Here is a 20,605-nt window from a genome sequence, read left to right on the forward strand (position 1 = left end):
GCCAAGCTGCAGGAGGTGCTGCGGCAGACCAGCATGAACAACGAGTACTCGCCTCGCTTCATCAAGCTGGTGAAGACCGCAGAGCTCTTCAAGGAGGCGGGCGAGCAGCAGGCTAGGGCCTTTTTGGGACTCTAAGGTGGTTATTTTTTTATTTGTTTATTTTTTCGTTGAGTTTATTTTACTATTAAATAACATTCTAAATGTCAAATTAAAATTCGTTCTTTAGTCTATTAGAACTTTAGTCAGAGATTAGAGAAATCGTCCAACTGGCGCTTAAAAGCGCTACCGCGAGAGTAGAGAAGAATAGAGAAAATTTAATGATTTAATGTTGAACCAATCGGTTAAACAGATTACCTTTGAGTTATTCTTTTGGGATATCAATAGTTTATTTTTATTTGCATTTGAAATTCGATATATTCACATTTACCAAATTAATAGTAGTTTTATTTTATGTCACTCACTTTAACCGACTGTCAAGATAAACACGTATAAGATGCAGGTTTCATTGCTGCATCGATGCACCAAGATGGTGTTGCTGAAGAAGCAGGTGAGGCGCAAGGGCTGGCACCTGAGGAGTTACAGACACCAGGCCTATCGGCGGCTGCGCATGATGAGCCAGATCCGCGATGAGCTGCTCCGTAAGGTGCGCAAAGCAATAGAGGCCAGGCAGAGAGATATGGAACAGGTGCAAAGGGATCAGGCAAGGCATGAGGTCGCCAGAACGGTAGCCACATACAAGAGATGGCTGCACAGTTGGTCCAAGTCGCTGTTGTCGCAACGCCGGCTGATCGTGCAGCAGAGGCAGGAGGAACGCACCCAAGCCCAAGTGGCAAGTGGCAAGTGGCAAGTGGCAAGTAAAGAACTGACTCCGAAAAAATCCAAAAGCCGAAAACCCAATTCAGATCAAGCTGGCTGGGAGGCAGAACTTTCTAATTGAGTTTTCTCTGTACCTTTTGAAAGATAATCTGAATTGGAACGAATCGTACCCAGATTGGAATATGATTTTCTTACAATTCTGGTGGACTCTGATGGTGCTGGGTGGTTCCAAGTTGCTCCCGGCCGACTCGGAGCCGTCGAGCAGCGAGAAGTTGCGCAGTTTCAATCGGGCCGTGAAGGAGGCGCGCGGCAAGATTCAGGATCTCCACGGCCAGGATCAGTACCGAAGACAGCCCAGGCACACCATCGACGATATGCTGGCCAGCTTTGCCCAGACCAGCAGCGGAGAATCGGAGGACAATGAAATGGCGGAGGCAGCCAACGCCTGGTATCGGGACTTCCAGACAGGCCACAAGAAATCACATACTGTCAGTAAACAGAGGGGCACGAACTACGAAAGAAACTACTTAAGGGATATGCAGAACACAGAGATCGGCAAGGTGAAGCAGAAGTACAAGGATACTGCGGTGGATCCCATCATTCCAGTGTTCGAAACCATCATGGCTCCCTTTCAGTACGGTGGTAGCGGTCTCACCTACCTGGACATCAAGCTGAAGCAGGCCCAGGAGATTCTAAACGAGCATGAGAAGACTAGCAACAGGGATCCATACCGGGTGAAGGAGTATCACAAGAAGGCAGAACTCAACGACGATCTACCGGAGTTTGAAAACAGGCCAGTGCCGGACGGGTTGTATGAGCAAACATTGCTCCGGCTCGATTCGCCCAAATGGAGGCCGAACAATCTGTTGCACGAGGCCAACTACAAGCTGTCTAAGATCGAGCAGGAGTCCTCTGAGAACGCCCAACGGAAAATTCCGCCCACGGGCAGGGGTTTGAACAAGCGTAGCTCCTATCTCGGCTTCAATCCAATGAACGAGATCAAGCTAAAGACAAGCAACCGCCTCATGCTCAAGGGCATGGGACCCTCGCTGCCGAGCAATGCGCTGGTGGAGAGCCAGCATGCCCATCTCGTGGACGAACTGATAAAGCGCCGGGAGCGGAAAATGAGACGGGAGCAGGAGCAGCAGCAGGATCCAGATCTGTATCTGGATCATTATCAGGAACAGAATCAAGAGGGATACATGAGCGATGATGGTGAACGGCGGCAGCAGTACGATGGCCTCAGTCCGATGACCAACAAAATGAGGCAGTCTCCGGAGGTTGTATCCTCCGGTGGCCACAACATGTTGGATCTGCCCCAGAGCTACGACTATCGCCTGCCCCCGTACGATCGCTTCCATGCTCTCAGCCAGCGGCAGATGCCCAACATGGTCGACTACTTGCACCCCAATCGCAGGTCCGTTGGGGACCCGGGACGCTACAAGCGGGAGCATACCTTAAATATGACCCTGGCAACGACAGCGAAGGTGGCCGTGAATGAGTCAGGAACTAAGGCCGAGCAGCTGGACATCCCGAGTGTGCCTGCGCTCAAGGAAAGTGAACCAAAAGTCGAAGAACAACAGGATGTCAAAGTGGAGCCGGATAAAGAGCCAATCGACAGCAAGGTGGTGGGTAAAGCTACTGCTTTCGAAAAGGTGCAAGTCGAGGCTGAAGCAAAGTCACTGAAAGTGAGAACGGACATTGAGGTTAAGCCTACGGAACCTACAGAGCTGAAAGATGATGCTGTATCTGTATCTGAGGCGGACATTTCAACAAAGCCGGAGGTGGGCGAAAGTGCTCAGGACTCTGTTAAGGTGGAAAGCATCGAGGCCAAGACAAGGCTAGAAACAGATGCCATCTCTGAAGCCGAGGGTAGCCTGGAGACCCAGAATAAGTCAAACAGCCATGCCGTCCTACAATCGGTACTTGAACAGCCACAGGTTCAGGAGAAGTCCCAGGCGGCAGCCAGCATTAAAGATGCAGTGCTGCAGGAGAGCATCAAGCTGACTGTGGAGGAGTCGTTCACGTCCAGGCCAGCCGATGAGGTTTCCGAAGAGCCTGAGAGATCAAAAATAGCACCAGGTACTCCCCATTTGCCCAATCCCGATGCAGTGGTCAAACTTCTGGCCAATGAGCTGTCGCATTTTAGTGGCGACAAAGATCGCAACAAGCGGCACATCCAAAGCCTACGTCGTCTCTGGTTTCCCAGGAAAAACCGGCGCTCCAAACGGTCCATCGGAGAAGAGCAGCAGCCCCCGGAATGCCCCGAGAGAACCAAGCGCATGGCTGCTCCTCTGCTGGACGACCTGGAGGACCACAATGGGAATCACTTGCATTTTGGAGACCTTGGAAGTGGCCTTCTTATGTCCGATGTCGAGGAAGAGACCGATCCTTACGGAGAGGACGAGGCCAGTCTCTATGATGCTTCTAGCGTTCAGGTGCCCATGATGAATCAGCGAGCTAATGGAGTCTACCAGTTAACGCAGCAGCCTCTGCAGATACCACAGCAACAGCAGCCGCAGCAGCTGCCGCTGCAGCAGCAACAGCAGCAGCAGCAGCAACAACAGCAGCAACAGCAGCCGCAACAGCTACAGCAACCCTCCAATTTCAAGGCCAGCTTCAATTTGACTAACTTTTTTAATGAGCTTCAGAAGCTGCAAAAGAATCGTCCGCTTCAGCTACAAGAGAATCGTCCAGCGCAGCAGCAGCAACAACAACAACTGCAGCAGCTACAGCAGCAGTCACCGATTCAGCATCAATATCTGCCACAACAGCAACACTTTCCACAGAAGCCATATCTGCCAAAACAGCAATACCTGCCACCTCAGCAACAGGCACCTCTACAGACCCAGCAAAAGCAGCTGATAGCGCCGCCGCTAATGAAGCAATCCGCAGTCCATCGATACTTTGGTCCTTTCTTTAACAAGCAGGTCAAGAACAACATGTTGTCCACAGTGGATCCATGCATTACACAAGTTGAACCACTGACGCGGCCCTCAGTGTCCATAACCATTGATCCCAAATGCATATCAATTACAACGCCCGTCCCCAACATGATGACGGAGTCGACTACACCAGGGTTTGGTGGAAACAAAACGAGTATTCCATCCATGACGAATACTACCGATACGTCAACGAATGCAACGGACTCAGGAGGGGCTGATCAGGGTAAAACTTCTGGACCTGCTGTGCCGACCGGCGATGTCTGCTATAAACCAGATGCCCTGAGGTTGAACGTGTCCATCAACGCGAACGTGTGCGGGGATCCAAAGACAAAACAGTTCTATGGCAACGGATCAATCAACATGCAGCCAGCCTTCGATCAGATGAACACCGACTTGATGCTTGATTGGGCGGATTCGGCGGATTCGGCAGAGCACGGGAGTGACGATACTTTAATGCAGAATGATGATCGATATGCACGCGAAGCGGGTAGAAATTGGAGGGATAATACCGGCCACAGAAGGAATAATAGGTGGGGCAAAGAGAAGTCCAAGGGGAAAAAGGAGTACAAGCCAGAATCGAGCAAATGGTAAGTAGTACGAGATCCTGTATGGAATGTTCCTTTGTTCACATCCACATCACATCTCTTCTTGCAGTAGTGGAAATGCCGAATCCTGTGATGACAGCTTGGAGAAGCTTATAACTGGCAAAACGTCGGAGGACATTGTGTCGGCCGTGTTTGAGGCAGTCAGCAATGATCCGGGCATGGATCGTCTGTTGGCCGTGCTGGAGCGCAATCGCAAGGGCTCCCTCAAGAAGCCCAAAAACTTCTATCAGATCCGGAATGACAAAAACGATCAGTACCTGCATCAGACGGAGACCATGGTGCGGGAGACCATGGCGGCCATTAGCGACATCATCGACAAGCAGGTGCGGGTTCGGTCCTGCATTCCCTTGCGCCCAGACCTGAGTGAGTTCTACGACCTCATCCTGAAGACTATGGATGAGCAGAAGAAGTGCCGCGAGAAGCGAGAGAACGCGCTGAGTGGTCTGGCTGACGACTTCAACCAGGATGTGGGTTTACTCGATAGCGACAAGATTGATTCCCGGTCTCGCATCGTCAAGAAACTGCTGCGTCAGTACGAGGAGCTTCCACTGGCAGATCAGCGTTCGGCGGCCAATGTCCGAGATGAACTTCTCATGGACCTCATGTACCTCCGCAAAATGGCAGACTCCGTGGAGCGCAGGCAGCGAAATGCCAAGCTGCAGGAGGTGCTGCGGCAGACCAGCATGAACAACGAGTACTCGCCTCGCTTCATCAAGCTGGTGAAGACCGCAGAGCTCTTCAAGGAGGCGGGCGAGCAGCAGGCTAGGGCCTTTTTGGGACTCTAAGGTGGTTATTTTTTTATTTGTTTATTTTTTCGTTGAGTTTATTTTACTATTAAATAACATTCTAAATGTCAAATTAAAATTCGTTCTTTAGTCTATTAGAACTTTAGTCAGAGATTAGAGAAATCGTCCAACTGGCGCTTAAAAGCGCTACCGCGAGAGTAGAGAAGAATAGAGAAAATTTAATGATTTAATGTTGAACCAATCGGTTAAACAGATTACCTTTGAGTTATTCTTTTGGGATATCAATAGTTTATTTTTATTTGCATTTGAAATTCGATATATTCACATTTACCAAATTAATAGTAGTTTTATTTTATGTCACTCACTTTAACCGACTGTCAAGATAAACACGTATAAGATGCAGGTTTCATTGCTGCATCGATGCACCAAGATGGTGTTGCTGAAGAAGCAGGTGAGGCGCAAGGGCTGGCACCTGAGGAGCTACAGACACCAGGCCTATCGGCGGCTGCGCATGATGAGCCAGATCCGCGATGAGCTGCTCCGTAAGGTGCGCAAAGCAATAGAGGCCAGGCAGAGAGATATGGAACAGGTGCAAAGGGATCAGGCAAGGCATGAGGTCGCCAGAACGGTAGCCACATACAAGAGATGGCTGCACAGTTGGTCCAAGTCGCTGTTGTCGCAACGCCGGCTGATCGTGCAGCAGAGGCAGGAGGAACGCAAGCTGGATCGCCGGCTGCGTCTGCTGCGCGAACAGCTGGGGAGGCATCGCAGACCGCAGCGACTTCTGAACCGGTGTCTGCTTAAGTTGAAAAAGGGCCTCCACCCAACCATTGAGGGTCAGGCGGACATCTGGGAACAGGAGGTCGAGGAGGTTAGGCGGTATTTGTCGGCGCCTTACGACAGTCGAAAGAAGTCGCGAAAACCACGTCATAGCATCCTTGGTGGGTTCTCCGATTTTTGGGATATGGAAGTGCTCCGCAAGAAGCGTCCCCGAAGAGACTATGTGACAGCCGTGACCCAGAATCCCTCCGGTCAATTATACGTCGTGCCAGCGTTGCCTGCCAGGCCATCGAAGCCATGGAAGCCAAAGAAGAAAAAACATGCTGACCCTGACCCCGATACCGATTATGTTAATTTGATTGAGCTGCCCGCCGAGTACAAGAGCAAGAGGTTAAAGAAGAAACTCAAGATGTTGAAACGCAGTGATACCAGTGATACTCGTCTTCCGAAGCCAACAATCGATGAGCTGTGGCAGATGTATGCGGACCTGGTGGAGGCTGAGGCAGGACGACAATCGAAGGCGAAAAAAGCACAAAGAACAAGGAGGCGCAAGCGTTCAAGAACTCCACGCCAAATGAATCTGAAGAAATTACTAGATCTGGATAGGCCCGCTGATGTCAACGTAGTGCTGAACAGAAAAGTAGCTGGAAAAAAGTCGGGATCTGGAAAACGTAAGAGTTTATTAATATCATACGAATCTGAATCCAAATAATCCGGAAATACTTGCAGATGAACCGATGGAAAGCGGCCTACTAGAAGAGAGTAACGCAAAACCAAGGCCAGAGAAAAATCAGAGTCTGCTAAAAAGAAAACGTAAAATGAGTGGCTTGCCGCAGAAAACTGAAACACTTTCTGATATAGGCCCTAATCTAAAAAAAGTAAGAAAACACCAAAAGAAAGGTCGATCAGTTTCAGATGAACTGGACAGCCATACATCCGACATAAATGAGAAAGACAAATCGTCTGCGAAGAAGAAAAAAACTGAGAAAGGAAAAGAAACTGAAACTGAGAATGAACAAGACCGCATTGCATCCAAAAGAGACGGGAAAGACGCCATTCGCGGTGAGAATACATCCCAAATATCTCCTTTAGAAACTGAGATCACATTGGAGAATACGGAAAGCGAGAGTTCTTTGCAAAATAATGTGAACATATTCAAGAAGGACAAGCAAGCCAAGTATTCTATGGATACTGATCCAAAAGCTTTGGTAAAACTGTCCAAGAAACAGAGAGGCGTTCGAGAATCAGGTAAGCCTGGTTCCAAGCAGAAAGAAACTAAAGTGGAAGAGTTAACGCCGGGCAAGAGGAGATTACTGAGCACTGAAGAGCTCGATCCACCATATTTCGATGAGGACCGCGACTTGGGGTCTGATCCAAAAAACTCCGAAAATAATGTGAATATGGTCAGGATGGACATGCAAGCCAAGTATTCTATGGATACTAAACCAAAAACATTGGTAAAATTGTCCAAGAAGCACAAAGGCTCTCGAAAATCAGGTCAGAGCAAGATCGGTTCCAAGCCAAAAGAAACTAAAGCGGAAGACGTAATGCTGGGTAAATGGAGATTTCAAAGACCCGAAGAATCCGCTCCAGCAGATGGCCACAAGGTAGATCCACCATATTTCGAAGAGGACCACGATGTTAAGACAAGACCAACCTTCCATTTGAGGGACTTGAGGTCTGATCCAAAGTACTCGGTAGTGCAGCGCCTTCTGAAGAACGTTATAGAGAGTAATAGTGTCTTAGACGGCACGGGCGATATTCGTGCTCTAATGACAGTTGTTGGAAAGCATAATATGTGGAATAAGCTGGCAGGTCTGTACTCTGAACTGCAGACAACGGGAATCGCCAAGTCAGATATTGTGTCGCTCCTCTCCAAGAAGTATCTGGACTACCTCAGGGGCGTTGAAAATGAGTATTTGAATAATCCAACGCCGAGAGGAAAGTCTTTCACCGAATCCAGTTTCAAAATCAAAACCATTGATGTGCCTTCCGAAATAATCGACAACATCGGATGGCTCAATGAGAGCATGAGAGGTGAACACGAACATTCCTCAAACTTCACTTCTCACGATCCTTCGAACGACATGCTACACGATATGGGCAATGCGTCTGAGATAATGGACAGTGATCTGATCAAGAAACTAATCGATCAAGAAAAGCAAATGGAACGCGAGCTGCGCGATGAGCGGCGAAGAAAGCTCAATTCTGCCTCCTCCGGTCGATTTCCCTCTACGTCAAGCATGTCTGAAATTTTGGAAATCGATCCGAAGGAAGAGAAGAACCTGCTGAACTTCGAAATGCGGTACTCCTTGAAGAGCATACGAAATATGATGGAACAGTATACGCAATACTTTAAGTCTTTGGCCAAGAGTCCGGTTATCATGGCCCTCGAGAAGGAGAGGAGGCTCATTGAAGCCAATCTGGAGGCCTTGCGGGACCAAAGTTTGGCCACAAGCCCAAAGACCACTATGGCCAGACGAAGGCCCTACATTCCAAAAGAGAAAAAACTTCGCCCCGCCCAAAAATTGTTCTATTCGCCTCGTCAGACGTGCCGCGTGAAGAACCTCAATGACGACCCAGATGACTGGGAGTGCTGTTCAGTGTGTTCCCATGATTCTTTAGTGGAAGAAAGGCCTCGTGTCTATGAAAAGTGCCCGCGATGCGGAGTCAAGGTCGAGCTACCCGCGCCCACGCCCCAAGAAAGCCTTCGATCCCTGTCCCAGGGCTCCATTGAGGCCTGCGCCAAAAACAAATTGCTGCTCAGCACTGTGGCAGATATTTGCACCCACTGCGGTTATATACACGACAAGGGCCAGTCTTGCCCACAGCTGCCCATCTGTCCAGTGCCGCTGCAGCATCTGCGGCGTGTTGAGGAGGCAGTTCAAGCCCAGATCCCGATGCAGCCCCCCGGGAAGAAGCCAGGAGTACTCTTGTGTTGCTCCCCCTGCGGAATCCTCAGGAAGCCCACAAGATACGCTGATCGGTAGATGGCAGAGTCAATATGGTCTGCTCTTCGGATGTGGTCTCCTAATCGCTCTGGAACGCAGAAACTGTGGGCTTGGACTGCATACACCGCCTGCAGTATGTCGAGTGGATAATACTCCCATCAAAGAGGTACAAATCAGTTGGCTTAGGCGAAGGAAACATTTTGTTTAAGTGCTAAATAAATTCCAGTAATGAGTTTGCCTCGCCCGTCCGGGCAGGCCGTCCTGCAGCTCGGGTGTTCTGTTCCATCTGTGTGTTTCTGTTAAATGCTTCGGCAAGTTTCATAAAATATGCAAGGACTCTGCTCTCACATACACAGATATAAGTTTACACACCCACACACAATGCACTCACGTAACGGTAAAATGGTTGCTGGCTTTTAATACAATCCTTGCCCCCCTTTTGCTTCGGCCCCATGCGCTCCAAGTGTATGCAACGAAATTTCTTCCGGCACTTCCTTTTTTCGGCCAAGTTTTTAAGTCGGTCCATGTCTGCTGTAATGGAATTTTATTGCACACTCGCACTCGGCTTTCCCTCTGTTTGCGCAAGCGAAACATGTTTCAGACATTTCCATAAATGAAAACTCCAAAGCAACTCCAAAATTGGCTTGCACGACGAAGATCGTACACGCTTATAAGCGATCCTCCGAGATGGCAAAAGGGGCAGAAAAGATATGTATGTACTTCTGTACTCATATCATAGCTCTGTAGATAGCCGGTTTGATACTGAGTGGAAGTTCGAACCTTGTGGAAGGTGCAAATTCTCTGCAAATTCTGTGTCTGTGTCTGTGAATACCCGACCAATATCTATTATTCTTGGGGGAGGGCTACCAATTGGAGATTGGAAATTGATTCTTTCAGATATTGATTTAGTTCTAACTAATTTAAATGACCATTTTAGTGTGTATTGAATAAAGCAAGCTTACTATATGGAATAAATAAGCCAACTATCATACAGATTCGGTATGCCTCAAGGCTTTAATGAGCCCTCGGCTACCAGCAATCGGCAAACTGTCGAATGTTTGGCAATAACATTTTTGGGAAATTGATGCCGGCGATCAATCATTTCCCAGCTTGCGAGTTCGGACATATCGGAGAGCTGTAAGGAACACCGCGCCCGGCACTTGGCAGCCTTTGTGGCCTGCGGCGGCATTTTCATTAAGGCCGTTTCACTCTGTCTCTCTCTCTCTTGACTACCATTCCGTAAGTTGAGACGTTTTCATTTGCATTTTTGTACAAATCGCCAAGATGGCGAGCATTCCTGCTCCTCCTGCTCTGTAAAGGGACTCTTCTGTTCAATTTGCGATGACTGCTGTAACATTATCTTGTTTGCTCATGACACGCGACCAGGCCCAGGCCCAGGACCAGGCCCAAAGCCCTATCAAGTCAGACCATTTCCGGCTGCCTGGCTTTGTCCGGCATTTGGCAGCTCACCCGCTAGTCGCGATTCACGATTTGCGACAGTCTTTTGTCATTTTCCTCCTCTGGGCTTCCTCTTCTTTTTTGTGGCTTGTCAAAACAAGCGAAGAGACGAAATGAAGCGTGCAATTGTCTGCTGTTCACAACTTAAATGGCTATTGTAACGAGCACATTGCGATGGCCATCACAAGATGCTGTACACTCGCAGTGATTGCATTTTATTAGCTGTCAGATTTTAATTAATTCCCAACATCTTGACTGTCCTTTACGCATTAATATGCTGAGTCCCCCCCCCCTGACAAAGGGGAATCACGCAGAGAATGGCAGGGGAACCGTAAGCCGCAATGCAAAGCCACGAGACAATGGGGCCCCCATTGAGAAAGGGTCCTCGACAAAGCGTGCACGGTAATTACTGAGCTCAGGTGTGGGCATGGACATGGAATATGGAGCCTGCCTTTATGGAGCCATAAAGGAGCAACAAATTGGACTCCTCGGAGGAGACGGGGTAAAAAGTAAGCACAAAAGAAGAAACACGGAAGATAAATGGGCCAAGTTATATTTGAATGGCTACGGCTCCACTCGAGAACCACTGAATGGAGGAGGGATGTTCCTGCACTTAGCTCGACTCGAAGTGTGAATAAAGATCAGACCAAAAATCTAAATGAAATTAGCAAGAGAGAGGGAGGAGATGAGAAAATACATCAGTAAGGAATGTCCGAAAAGGCATGAAATAACTAAAACAATATTTGTATAACAAATATCTAAAAAACTGACCATTGCATTATTCTCGTTATCGATTATGGAGATTGACCAACTTAATTGGAAGGAACGAACTCCCGTGGTGTGTGCGATATATGTGTGTAATATAATCGATGTCCCGCATGTCCTTCATCCAGCGGATACCATATGCTATAAATACTTTGACTTTTACTACATTAGAATCATATTTCCTAAATAAAAACTTAAAACTTAAAGCTTAAAACACAACATCTAGACAATACAAAGGCTACCACCAGCAAAACCTTAAAGCGCCCCATATTATGTAACCTACCTGAGAATTGCATGGCTTGTAGAGGTTGTAGCTAATCTCGAAAATATAAATTTCGTACTTTTTTCTTGTTCAAATCCAGTAATCAGTAATCCACAAAACGTGGCACACCCGAAGGATGCGAATACGATCTAGAAACAAAACATAATCCATTCAATATCAGTTTCAAATGTATAGCTACGGCTATAAAAATAGCACCATAAGGCTAATGTGTATTGACGGCTTTTGTTTAAAATTGGTAAAAAGGAAAGGATTTAATCAGAAATTTAGTCACCAACAAAAATAGCACTAATTTAAAAAATTTTCAAAAAACTATAAAATACTAAGAAGTTTTGCACCATTTTTAGTAAAATATGTTACTTTAGTTGTATTTACAGGTTGATATTTTGTTGTATAGCCTTTGGCATCAGCAAAATCAGCTGAACATCTCGGCACTAAAGTTTTCTTTCCCTTGGGATACTGATCCACAAACCTAGCAAGATACCCCAAAGATCTTTATTTTTCTTTGATTCCGCATTAGAAAGAAATTTGTAAGCTTTACGCCAAATATTTGCAATGGGGTTCAAGTCTAGAGACTTAACAGGCTAATCCATTACATTGTAGTATGTGCATATATTGAGTGTACACTGTACCCAATGGTTAACAATAAATGTATCAGCAACACATTGTTGCAGTACACAAACAAAACCACTTCAAGTGAGCGTGCAATATGATCGCCGCTTATGCGCTAAGCTAAGTCAGCATTCCCACTTGAAGCATATATGTATATATATACATATGTACATACGGCTCTTGCCCTCTCGATTATGCTGATAAGACAAATATGTATGAAGCCGCTCCGCTGTTGGCGTAACCGGCAGCGGAGCTATGCGGTCTGAGTTATAAGAATAAATTCAATAAAGATATTCTAAAAACCGAACCCAAACGGCACAGACGTGCCCGTGTTGTAATTGAACAAGTGACATATTACAACATTAAGTGGATTGTTCTCGAACTTTCTTTCTGTTGAGTTTTGGGTCATTGTCCTGCTGGAAGACACAAAAAAACTGGATTTCGTATTCCGCAAAAGCCAGAATCATTGTTTCATAGATATCAACACAGAAATGTTGATCCATCATCGATTTGTTCCATGTAATGGATAACTTTCCTAGAACGAAAATCATGCCCATACGATTAGAGATTTGAGGAAATGTGCGTCAGGATAAACGTAAAAAGAAATTTAAATATGCATTTAAAAATTGGGCTTAAGTTCGTAGAATAATACGTAGTAGAGTAAGTTATATATAAGAGTAAATATATTCGTAATCAGTATGAGAATAGTCGTCTATGTAGAAATGTTCGTCTGTCTGTCTGATTTTTTCTGTGCCCACTAGTCTATCAGTTTTCAAACCATCTTTATGGGCTTCTTCTAATAGTATAATAAAGAAAGGATGTTTACCGAAATACCACGACCGTCGCGACACAGTACGTATACCGCCCTGATGCAGGCGAGGTAAGTCTACTGTGGCGAACCTTTGAAAAATGCATCTCAATATAGCAGTACTACTTAATTACTAGCCACTTCTAAATGTTCCCAAAAATATTTCCTCCTTCTTAAGAGCTTAAATAGAAACAAATTTAAGAATATAATAGAATCAGCGAGCATTTGTTCTTGGGAAGTCCACTATCATTATCATCTAGGGAAATTGTGTATGAGAAATACTTACGATAACTGCAATTTGCACTTAACCCTTGCAGGCGGTGTCGGTCTCCAAGTGCCACCGTAGTTTCTTGGGCTCTCGGCACTCCCCTGGAGCTTCATCCAAGGCGTTGGCTGCAACGCGTCGGCCGTGCTTGCTCACTTGGACAATTAGAGGAGCAGCAGCAGCACCCGCACAACCCACATATCTAGGCCCTCAGCTAACTGGCTCCTGGTAACCACTCCAGCCACTTGAAAAGTTGGCCGCAAAGTGCGAATGCATAATTAATTCCAATTATGAGTTCAGCCAACAACATTGGCAACATTGGCACTCGCCTTCATGCTCGAGACGAGACGAGACGAGTCGAGACAAGATGCGTTCGATGGGAGGGAGACACACACACGGGCCAAGGGGGAGAGCATCGTGGGGGACAGACTTATCAGTGCATCGACAGCACGAGGCGAGGCGAGGCGAGGCCCCCTGTTTCCCCTGAACTTTGAAGCTGGCAACTGTCACCCCTGGTTCTCCTTGTGCTCCTGCTTCTGCTTCTGCCCCTTGCTTGTTGCATAGTTTGAGTGAGTCAAGTGCTTGGCATGTTTAAACACATGCTCAAGTGTCATTTAGACAGTTATCTGCCCCACCAAAGGGGTGGCACTATGAGTGTAGGTGTGGGTGTGGGTGCAGGAGTCCTGGATCTGGGGTATCTGGCGCATCTTGGTGGGAGGCAGACAATTGATGGTCCTACGATAAGTACGTATACCAGGCGCAGTCTCAGCCTCAGTCTCGGGCAACTTTTCCCTCAATTACAAAATGCTAAAAATTGCAATATCAATAACATTTTATGTACTCACAGCAGGGGTTTCGTGGGTCGGGGGTCGGAAGGGCAGGCTGGCTCTGAGGGTTTAAGGGTAACAAAAAGTGCTGCGTCTAAGTGTTGTTGCCGCCAGCCTTCAAAGCCGCCTTCACTATTAACGGAAATGCATTCTGGTTGTGGCTGTTGTTTGGAGAGCGTCGCGTCTCGTACCGTCTGCCAGGCTCAAGTGTTTTAATGGATTTTCCAGATGAACACAAAAAAATATACGTACATGCATATGTACCTAGTAGTATATCCCGACGACATACATATACGAGTAGGGAAGCAGAGTCAGAGTTGGATTTTCCCTCATTTTGATTTAGCAAATATTTTTTTTCAGCCTGACAAGAAATGTCAAGATTTTGGGCTCATGTTTCGCCGTGACATCTTTGCACATGCATCAATCATTTGGACCTGCCGCCCGCATCCCCAGGACATCTGTGGTTACTCCATTAAACCAATCAAAAGGAAGTTCAGTTCATAAAAGATAATAGCCTGGCTTAGCCGCTTGCCGCATGCCACTCAAGGACCTAAATCCGAGGAGCAGCTGCAGCCTCTACCACCCAAGGAAAGCCTATAAATTTGCAGATTATTTGCATATTGCGTCTCCTCCTGGGGCACGGCACGTTCATTTTGCTAAGCTTTTCCTTCTATTTTTTCTGTCGCTGTGTTTTGCGTAATTTTCAAGAAAAAGCACAGGAAATTCAATTTGCCCCGCAGTACAAACTAATGTAAATCAAGCGACATTAAACGCATAATGGATATAATCATAAATTTTACTGGGAACGGGAGCGAAGGATGCAAGAATATAGTCGGGGACCATCCACATGAGTGTAGACAGAAGCAGGAACTTTTTGGGAGAGCAGCTGATTTGGGGTTGGGGCTCAGACGAATAGACAATATTTGTTTATATTGTAGTGTCGTGGCCCACCTCCAAAGATATCTTTGATATATCATATTCAGAAACAAGTAATAATATCAAGTATAATATCAATAAGATTATCGTTTTCACAATCATCGCATCACCAATAAATAATAATTGATATAGGGAAAATTCAATGAAAAAATGTCCACCGTTCAGCTTTAATCAGTTACGTCTGCCTCTGTCTTAATTGTCTTCACATACCTCTCAAATTAAGCGTTCGTTTGGTGGCAAACATGACGCCAGTAATTCCGGACGGGCTGTGGCTAGTCCCGCAATGAAATTATCCGCTTGTCAACGAGTTAATCGAACAGAATGTGTGAAATGCAAGTTAAAAATGGAGCTCAACTACAATCTGAATGCCTCGCTCGTCTGTCAGCAGTATGGGAAATGAGATGGACAGGGACAGGGACAGGGACAGCGTCAGGGGAAAGCCCAGGGACATGGCTGCAGTGCTGTGGAAATCATTGCCGGACGCCAAACGTTTTAATTTATGCGTTTCCATGAGCCATAGCCATACCATCATCCAGGACTGTCCAGTGGCTCTTCCTTTAAATCATTTTTAATGAAATCTTCTCTGGGGAGGATGGGAGTAGTCAACTGTCCAAAGCTCTCTCCACTCAATGGTGCCTGCTGACAGCCAATGCTAATCCGAGTACTGCAATTGATGAATGAGTCATTTGCCTAGTAATTTAAGCATTCATTCAATAAGCGGACTCTTGCCGGAGGGTTAGCTGGTACGAGTATGGCTCTAAGATTTGTGTAACCAAATACTCATTACATAAGTTGGTGGCATGCGGAAGCTGCCAGGCAAAGGAATATGCTGATGTGAGGGGTTCAGTGTCCCCTCTGCGTGCTATTTAAGCCAAAAACAAATATTGACTGCAAAGTCAAATGCCTGACGAGACGGGTATGAGGACGGGTCCTGGGGTATGTGCGGCATAGCATTTAAAGTAATCGAGTGTTAAAAACGGCAAACGCAGGCCAAACACTGGGCCAGGCCAAGTCAAACAGAACCAGAACAGAACTGCCTCCATCACACCGTCCTCCACTCTCCCTGTAAATATTTAGTTTCTCATAAATTACGAGTGTGTGTGTGAGTGGGTTGTGTGTGAGGGGGAAATCAGAGTCAGGGCTTTAATGCCTCATTAAAATATGCACGATGGCAATAAAATTCAAGCTGACGCCGTTGGAAAATGTTGAAGCGATCTGCGACCTGCGACCTGCGACCTCCAGTCCTATGGCAACCTTCAACCTGCGGCCGTGTCATAAAAATCTTCGGAGGCAGCTTGACAAAGTTTTCACATAAAATAAATTGCTGCCAAATAATAGTCAGGAAACCCGTTAACGTGTCGAAGGCGCTGACGACGGCTGCCTGCCTGCCTTCCATGCCTGCCATTTTGGCCAACGGCAATTGATACGAGGCCGAGCAGAGGGACGGATGGATGGATGGGAGGTTCGGCGGGTGAAAGGCTTCGAGCCATCAACTTGTTGTTTATTAAATTACAAATAAATAATGAGACTGATGGCCTCCTTCACTTTACTTCTCTCATCGGCTGCCTTCTGGCTGCCTGGAGTTATTAAAAACTTTACAAAAACAATTAACACAGTCACTCGATGGTCAGAGGGTGGGGCGTGGATGAGGCAGGAGGAGAGCCGGCGAGGGTGGGCATGCCCGGAGTAGTAAGAGGCTTTTGTTTCCTGTCAAACATTTTAAAGCCAAGCGACAAATGGAAAATACAGGATTTCTCTTTAAGCTGCAGTTCCACTCCAATTCTGCTCGGTCCTCTGGCTGGCTGGCTCGGTGGCCAGAGCATTAACCAAAGTTGCAACCGCAACAATAACCGGAGTAGCAAGAAGCAACCCCCTCAAAACCCCAACCCCAATCCCAGCCCGAACCCAGCCCAACCCCCGGTGGTAGCTGGAATTGGAATTGCAGCCGCAAATAAATTTGTGCACAGCAAAATATATGGCAAAAATATAAAGAATTGCATGTGCATAAAAGTAAAGCCATGAAGCAAGAACAATGCCAAAAGCAACAAGCAACGAGTTGCTGTTGCTGCCCCCTTTTTCATTACAGCCCTAGCCGAAGCCCCAGCCCCCGAAGGGAGAGGAACAGGGAATAGGAACTGCCAGGACAGAGCCGGATACGGATGGGCTGGGTTAGGGGTAGAGATACTCAGCCCATTGTTTGCAGGCGCGCGCTCTGATTAGAGCGGGAAAAAAATATATAACAAGAGGTATGCAGTCTCTCTTTTACGAGAACTCGTATTTGCTGTGTTCTTCGTTGTATTTTATTTACAAATGCGGAATCAAAGAAAGGCATAGACCCTATTTTTAAACACTGAAAATTGAAATAACTCTTTCGTATGCCAGAGCTGGAAGAAGGGGACAAAGAGATCCGCCTTACAGATATGCTTAGATAAATCTACAATCTTCGTTTTAAATAAATCTGCGACGTAAATATATATACTTAAGCGTTTAATTATTGTCTGAAAAATTCGGCGTAAATTAAATTTGAAGAGCGCTTAATGGGGTATACTTTTATATCTTCGGATACATTTACCAAACCGTTCATCTAATATAATAATATAATATAATAATATGATAGGATAGTAAAGCAGCGTAGAGTGTAAATCTTTGCTTAAATAATATCGTTTTCCAACTGATCATTCTTATGTCCTGTATACAACATTTGGTACAATTTTATGGCAGAGTGATATGATCTTTAAGGTTCTGACTAAAATACTACTTTGATTTGAAGTCAAACTGTGGGAATACCTCATTTGCATAAACAATATCAGACGGACACGCGTATGTGAACACTTATTCGGGTTGATCAAGATCTCCCCTCCATCCATCTTTTGTTGTGGTCTTCTCTAGGCTTCTGTAGAGAGCCATGTTAGTGACCGCCATCTGGCCAAGTTTACCATTAACCAGCTGCAGCTGTCAGCGACTTTCAAATGTGGCCTCCCACGCCCACGTCCATGCCCACGCCTTGTGCTGCCTCTCTCTTTCTCCCGCTGGTGCCACTCATCAGAGCGTGCGTTTTGTGCTCTAACCAAAGCGCTCGGTGTTAGTCTTTGATTTGTCACACCAAAGCGAGCTTTTCATGGCGTCCTGTCAGAGTTCTTTTTCCTATCTGCCAGGACACGCAGACGTGCAGACAGACAGAGCTAGCGACTGTTCATCGGTTCAAGAGAGACAGAAAGAGAAAAAGAGATAGGGACAGGGACAGGGATTGTCCTCTTCGCGCTATTTCCATGGGGGATCTGGGGGCTCTGTTGTGCCTGTTTCACGTCCAGTTTTAGCCGTTGGCTGATTTTTGATGAAAAGTTTTCAGTTTCATATTATTCATGTCTTCCCATCCCCCCATCCCCCCATCCCCCATCCACGGGACCACAGTTCCGGACCCTCCCATGTTCCTTCCAATGCAGACCATCCCCCTCCCCACCCCTTGTTTTGCGGTTGAATGGAGCATGCAATTTTTTTTCTATTTCCTCTTATTTTTTACCGAAAATTTTGTTGTTGTTGTATTTTAATTTTGCGCAAATGGAAAATAATAATCAAGAGAAAATAATAAAATGGACGCAGGCGACAAAGGTGTTGGCTGAGAGAATGGGGTGGATATGGGCCGCGCGGGTGGGGTCCTGGGTACGGGCGATGGGGGAGGATTGACAAGGCGACCCGGCATGACAGCCGCCATCCTGGTGGTATAGGGATGGATGGAGTAGGTTGCAAGCCCGCAGCATTGTGTGGCTTTGTTTCGAGTGATTCTCTACAAAGCGCAGTGCACTTAATTCTCTTTACGCACACACACACGTAGAGAGATAGAGAGAGAAGAGGGAAGAGGGAGATGTGGCGTGCATGGCAGACATGTATGACAGGCTTTTTATGCCTAAGTATCTTAAGTTGTCAACTTGAAAAGGCAAAAGAAATCCTTTAATTTGCAGTAAAATGCAAAACGCAGCCAGCCTCAATTTGTCACAGCCATCGCAAGGTGGGGGTGGTGGTGGTGGGTTTTGTGGCACGAGGCATGTGTGCATATGTGTGAGTGGAGAAGAAGGCAACAAGTCGGCTACAGCTTCGGCTGCAGCTTCTGGCACGGGAGCACATTGGACTTTGCCACTTGGCATAGGAGCGCAGGCGAGTGGCGCCTCAAGGTATGCAGTAAATTAAAATACAGTGACAGGGGCGGGTCTAGGGATTGGGCTTGGGGTGGGGGTGGTGCTGCTCGTGCTCTGGCAAGGAATGACATGCTTTCTTGCATGAGGGTTGCACTCTCCTTTGCACTTTTCACATTAAAAACTTTTGCCCGCAGGCCGCCTGCCCACACACTCACACTCAACCCCACACCCACACCCACACCCGCAATACTTACATATACTTATAAAAAGGCAGAGGAAGTGGAATGCCAACCTCAGTTTTGACAACACACACACACACTGTGACTATGCATTGAGCCATAAGCGTACGAGAGACTTTGATTCAGTCTCGGGTTGCCAGCAAACATGGAATAGGCCCGTGGCATACGCGGACACCAGCCAGTCCACAACTCTAAGCGCACACCTCGCTGCCTCTATTTGCATATTCATATATGTACGAGTATGTATGTGTGCAAAATAGAGGGTGAGGAGCTTGGATAGCGCTTATGGCCACGTTAATGGCAAACTAAACTGCAAACTTTGCTTTTGCACCGACGCACGCATACGTAATAAAAGGTGTAAATGAGCAAAAGAACCGACTGCCAGGGACAGCAGGGACACTGCAAGAGACTGTTGGAGGGGGGAGAGTGGAGCCTGGAAGTCAGCCAGGTGAACAGGCAGCCAGACATGGACTGCCGCCTTGGCCCATTATAAGGGCCACTTGCCGCCTGCTGCCTGCTGCCGAAGAAGACAGCTTGGTATTTATGTGGCAGGCATAGTGGGATCAAAATGCCAGCTCTATCTAATCAAAATGATGCAAATATTTTGCTTCTATTCGGGATGTTTGTAGCTGGAAATCAGGAGTTTATTGCAATTCTAGCAATTTAGTAATTATTATAAAATAATTTTCGAATTTGCGAGAGAGAGAGAATCAAAACGCCCCACTGTGCGGGATGTGTATTAAACTAAATTTAGCGCCACTTTGAATTACGGCAACTGCGAGAGGTAAAGCGAGTGGCAGTGGCAGCAACAGTGCCCGGCTATTACAATGCGAGAGCCGGAATAGTCACGGGCTTGCTCGTGGTCGTGCTTGTGGTTGCGGTTGGGAGTCGAGTCGGATGGGAGGAGTTCGTATAATGCGCTCCACCAAGGACATCATGTTTGCAAATTTATGTCGTTGTAAGTTGTGCCAAAGGAAATGCCATAAACATGAAGAACAGGATTGTGCGGGCAGCGGACACAAGCAACGGACGGGCGGACGGACAGACGGACGGACAGAAGGATGAACAGCCGGACGAACAGATGGATGGATGAAACGTCGCCGTGACAAGCTCGGACGCGTTTAAAGTGCAATTAGCGCACGTAATTGTAATCGAGTTGCCCACCTGGCCACCACCTCCCACTCCCACTTTCCGTGCACCACCCAGTGACTGCCACCGGAGCATTTCATTGCTGCCTGTAAGCCACGCGCCATCCGGCAGGTGGTGACTCCGGCTTTTGCTTCTGTGTGCCTGCCCACGGGGCTCTCCGCATTCTCATTCTCATCCTCATCCTGATCCACGTCCACATCCTCTCGCTGTCGCTGTGGCTGTCGTTGTCCTTTTGGAGGTGGAGTACGCAGGCTGCTTTTTTAAAGGCGACCGGGGAGCTGTAAATAAAT

At 46.9% G+C, this 20,605-nt stretch overlaps 3 protein-coding genes across 3 annotated transcripts; all 3 read left to right on the forward strand.

Moving 5' to 3' along the window:
* Positions 1–203: 203 nt before the first annotated feature.
* On the forward strand, positions 204–1,042 carry LOC117187901. The gene is made up of 2 exons (XM_033390838.1): positions 204–847; positions 961–1,042. The coding sequence occupies exons 1-2, from the start codon at positions 494–496 to the stop codon at positions 967–969; spliced, it is 363 nt and encodes a 120-aa protein (XP_033246729.1). The 5' UTR covers positions 204–493; the 3' UTR covers positions 970–1,042.
* Positions 908–5,172, forward strand: LOC117187897. The gene is made up of 2 exons (XM_033390833.1): positions 908–4,348; positions 4,416–5,172. Exons 1-2 carry the CDS (start codon positions 999–1,001, stop codon positions 5,149–5,151), a joined length of 4,086 nt encoding a protein of 1,361 aa, XP_033246724.1. The 5' UTR covers positions 908–998; the 3' UTR covers positions 5,152–5,172.
* Positions 5,173–5,209: 37 nt separating this feature from the next.
* LOC108160960 lies at positions 5,210–9,125 on the forward strand. Its single transcript, XM_017295253.2, has 2 exons — positions 5,210–6,563; positions 6,622–9,125. The coding sequence occupies exons 1-2, from the start codon at positions 5,510–5,512 to the stop codon at positions 8,880–8,882; spliced, it is 3,315 nt and encodes a 1,104-aa protein (XP_017150742.1). The 5' UTR covers positions 5,210–5,509; the 3' UTR covers positions 8,883–9,125.
* The last annotated feature ends 11,480 nt before the right edge of the window (positions 9,126–20,605 follow it).

The sequence above is a fragment of the Drosophila miranda genome, chromosome 3 (genome assembly GCF_003369915.1).
Source record: "Drosophila miranda strain MSH22 chromosome 3, D.miranda_PacBio2.1, whole genome shotgun sequence".
NCBI lineage: Eukaryota > Metazoa > Arthropoda > Insecta > Diptera > Drosophilidae > Drosophila > Drosophila miranda.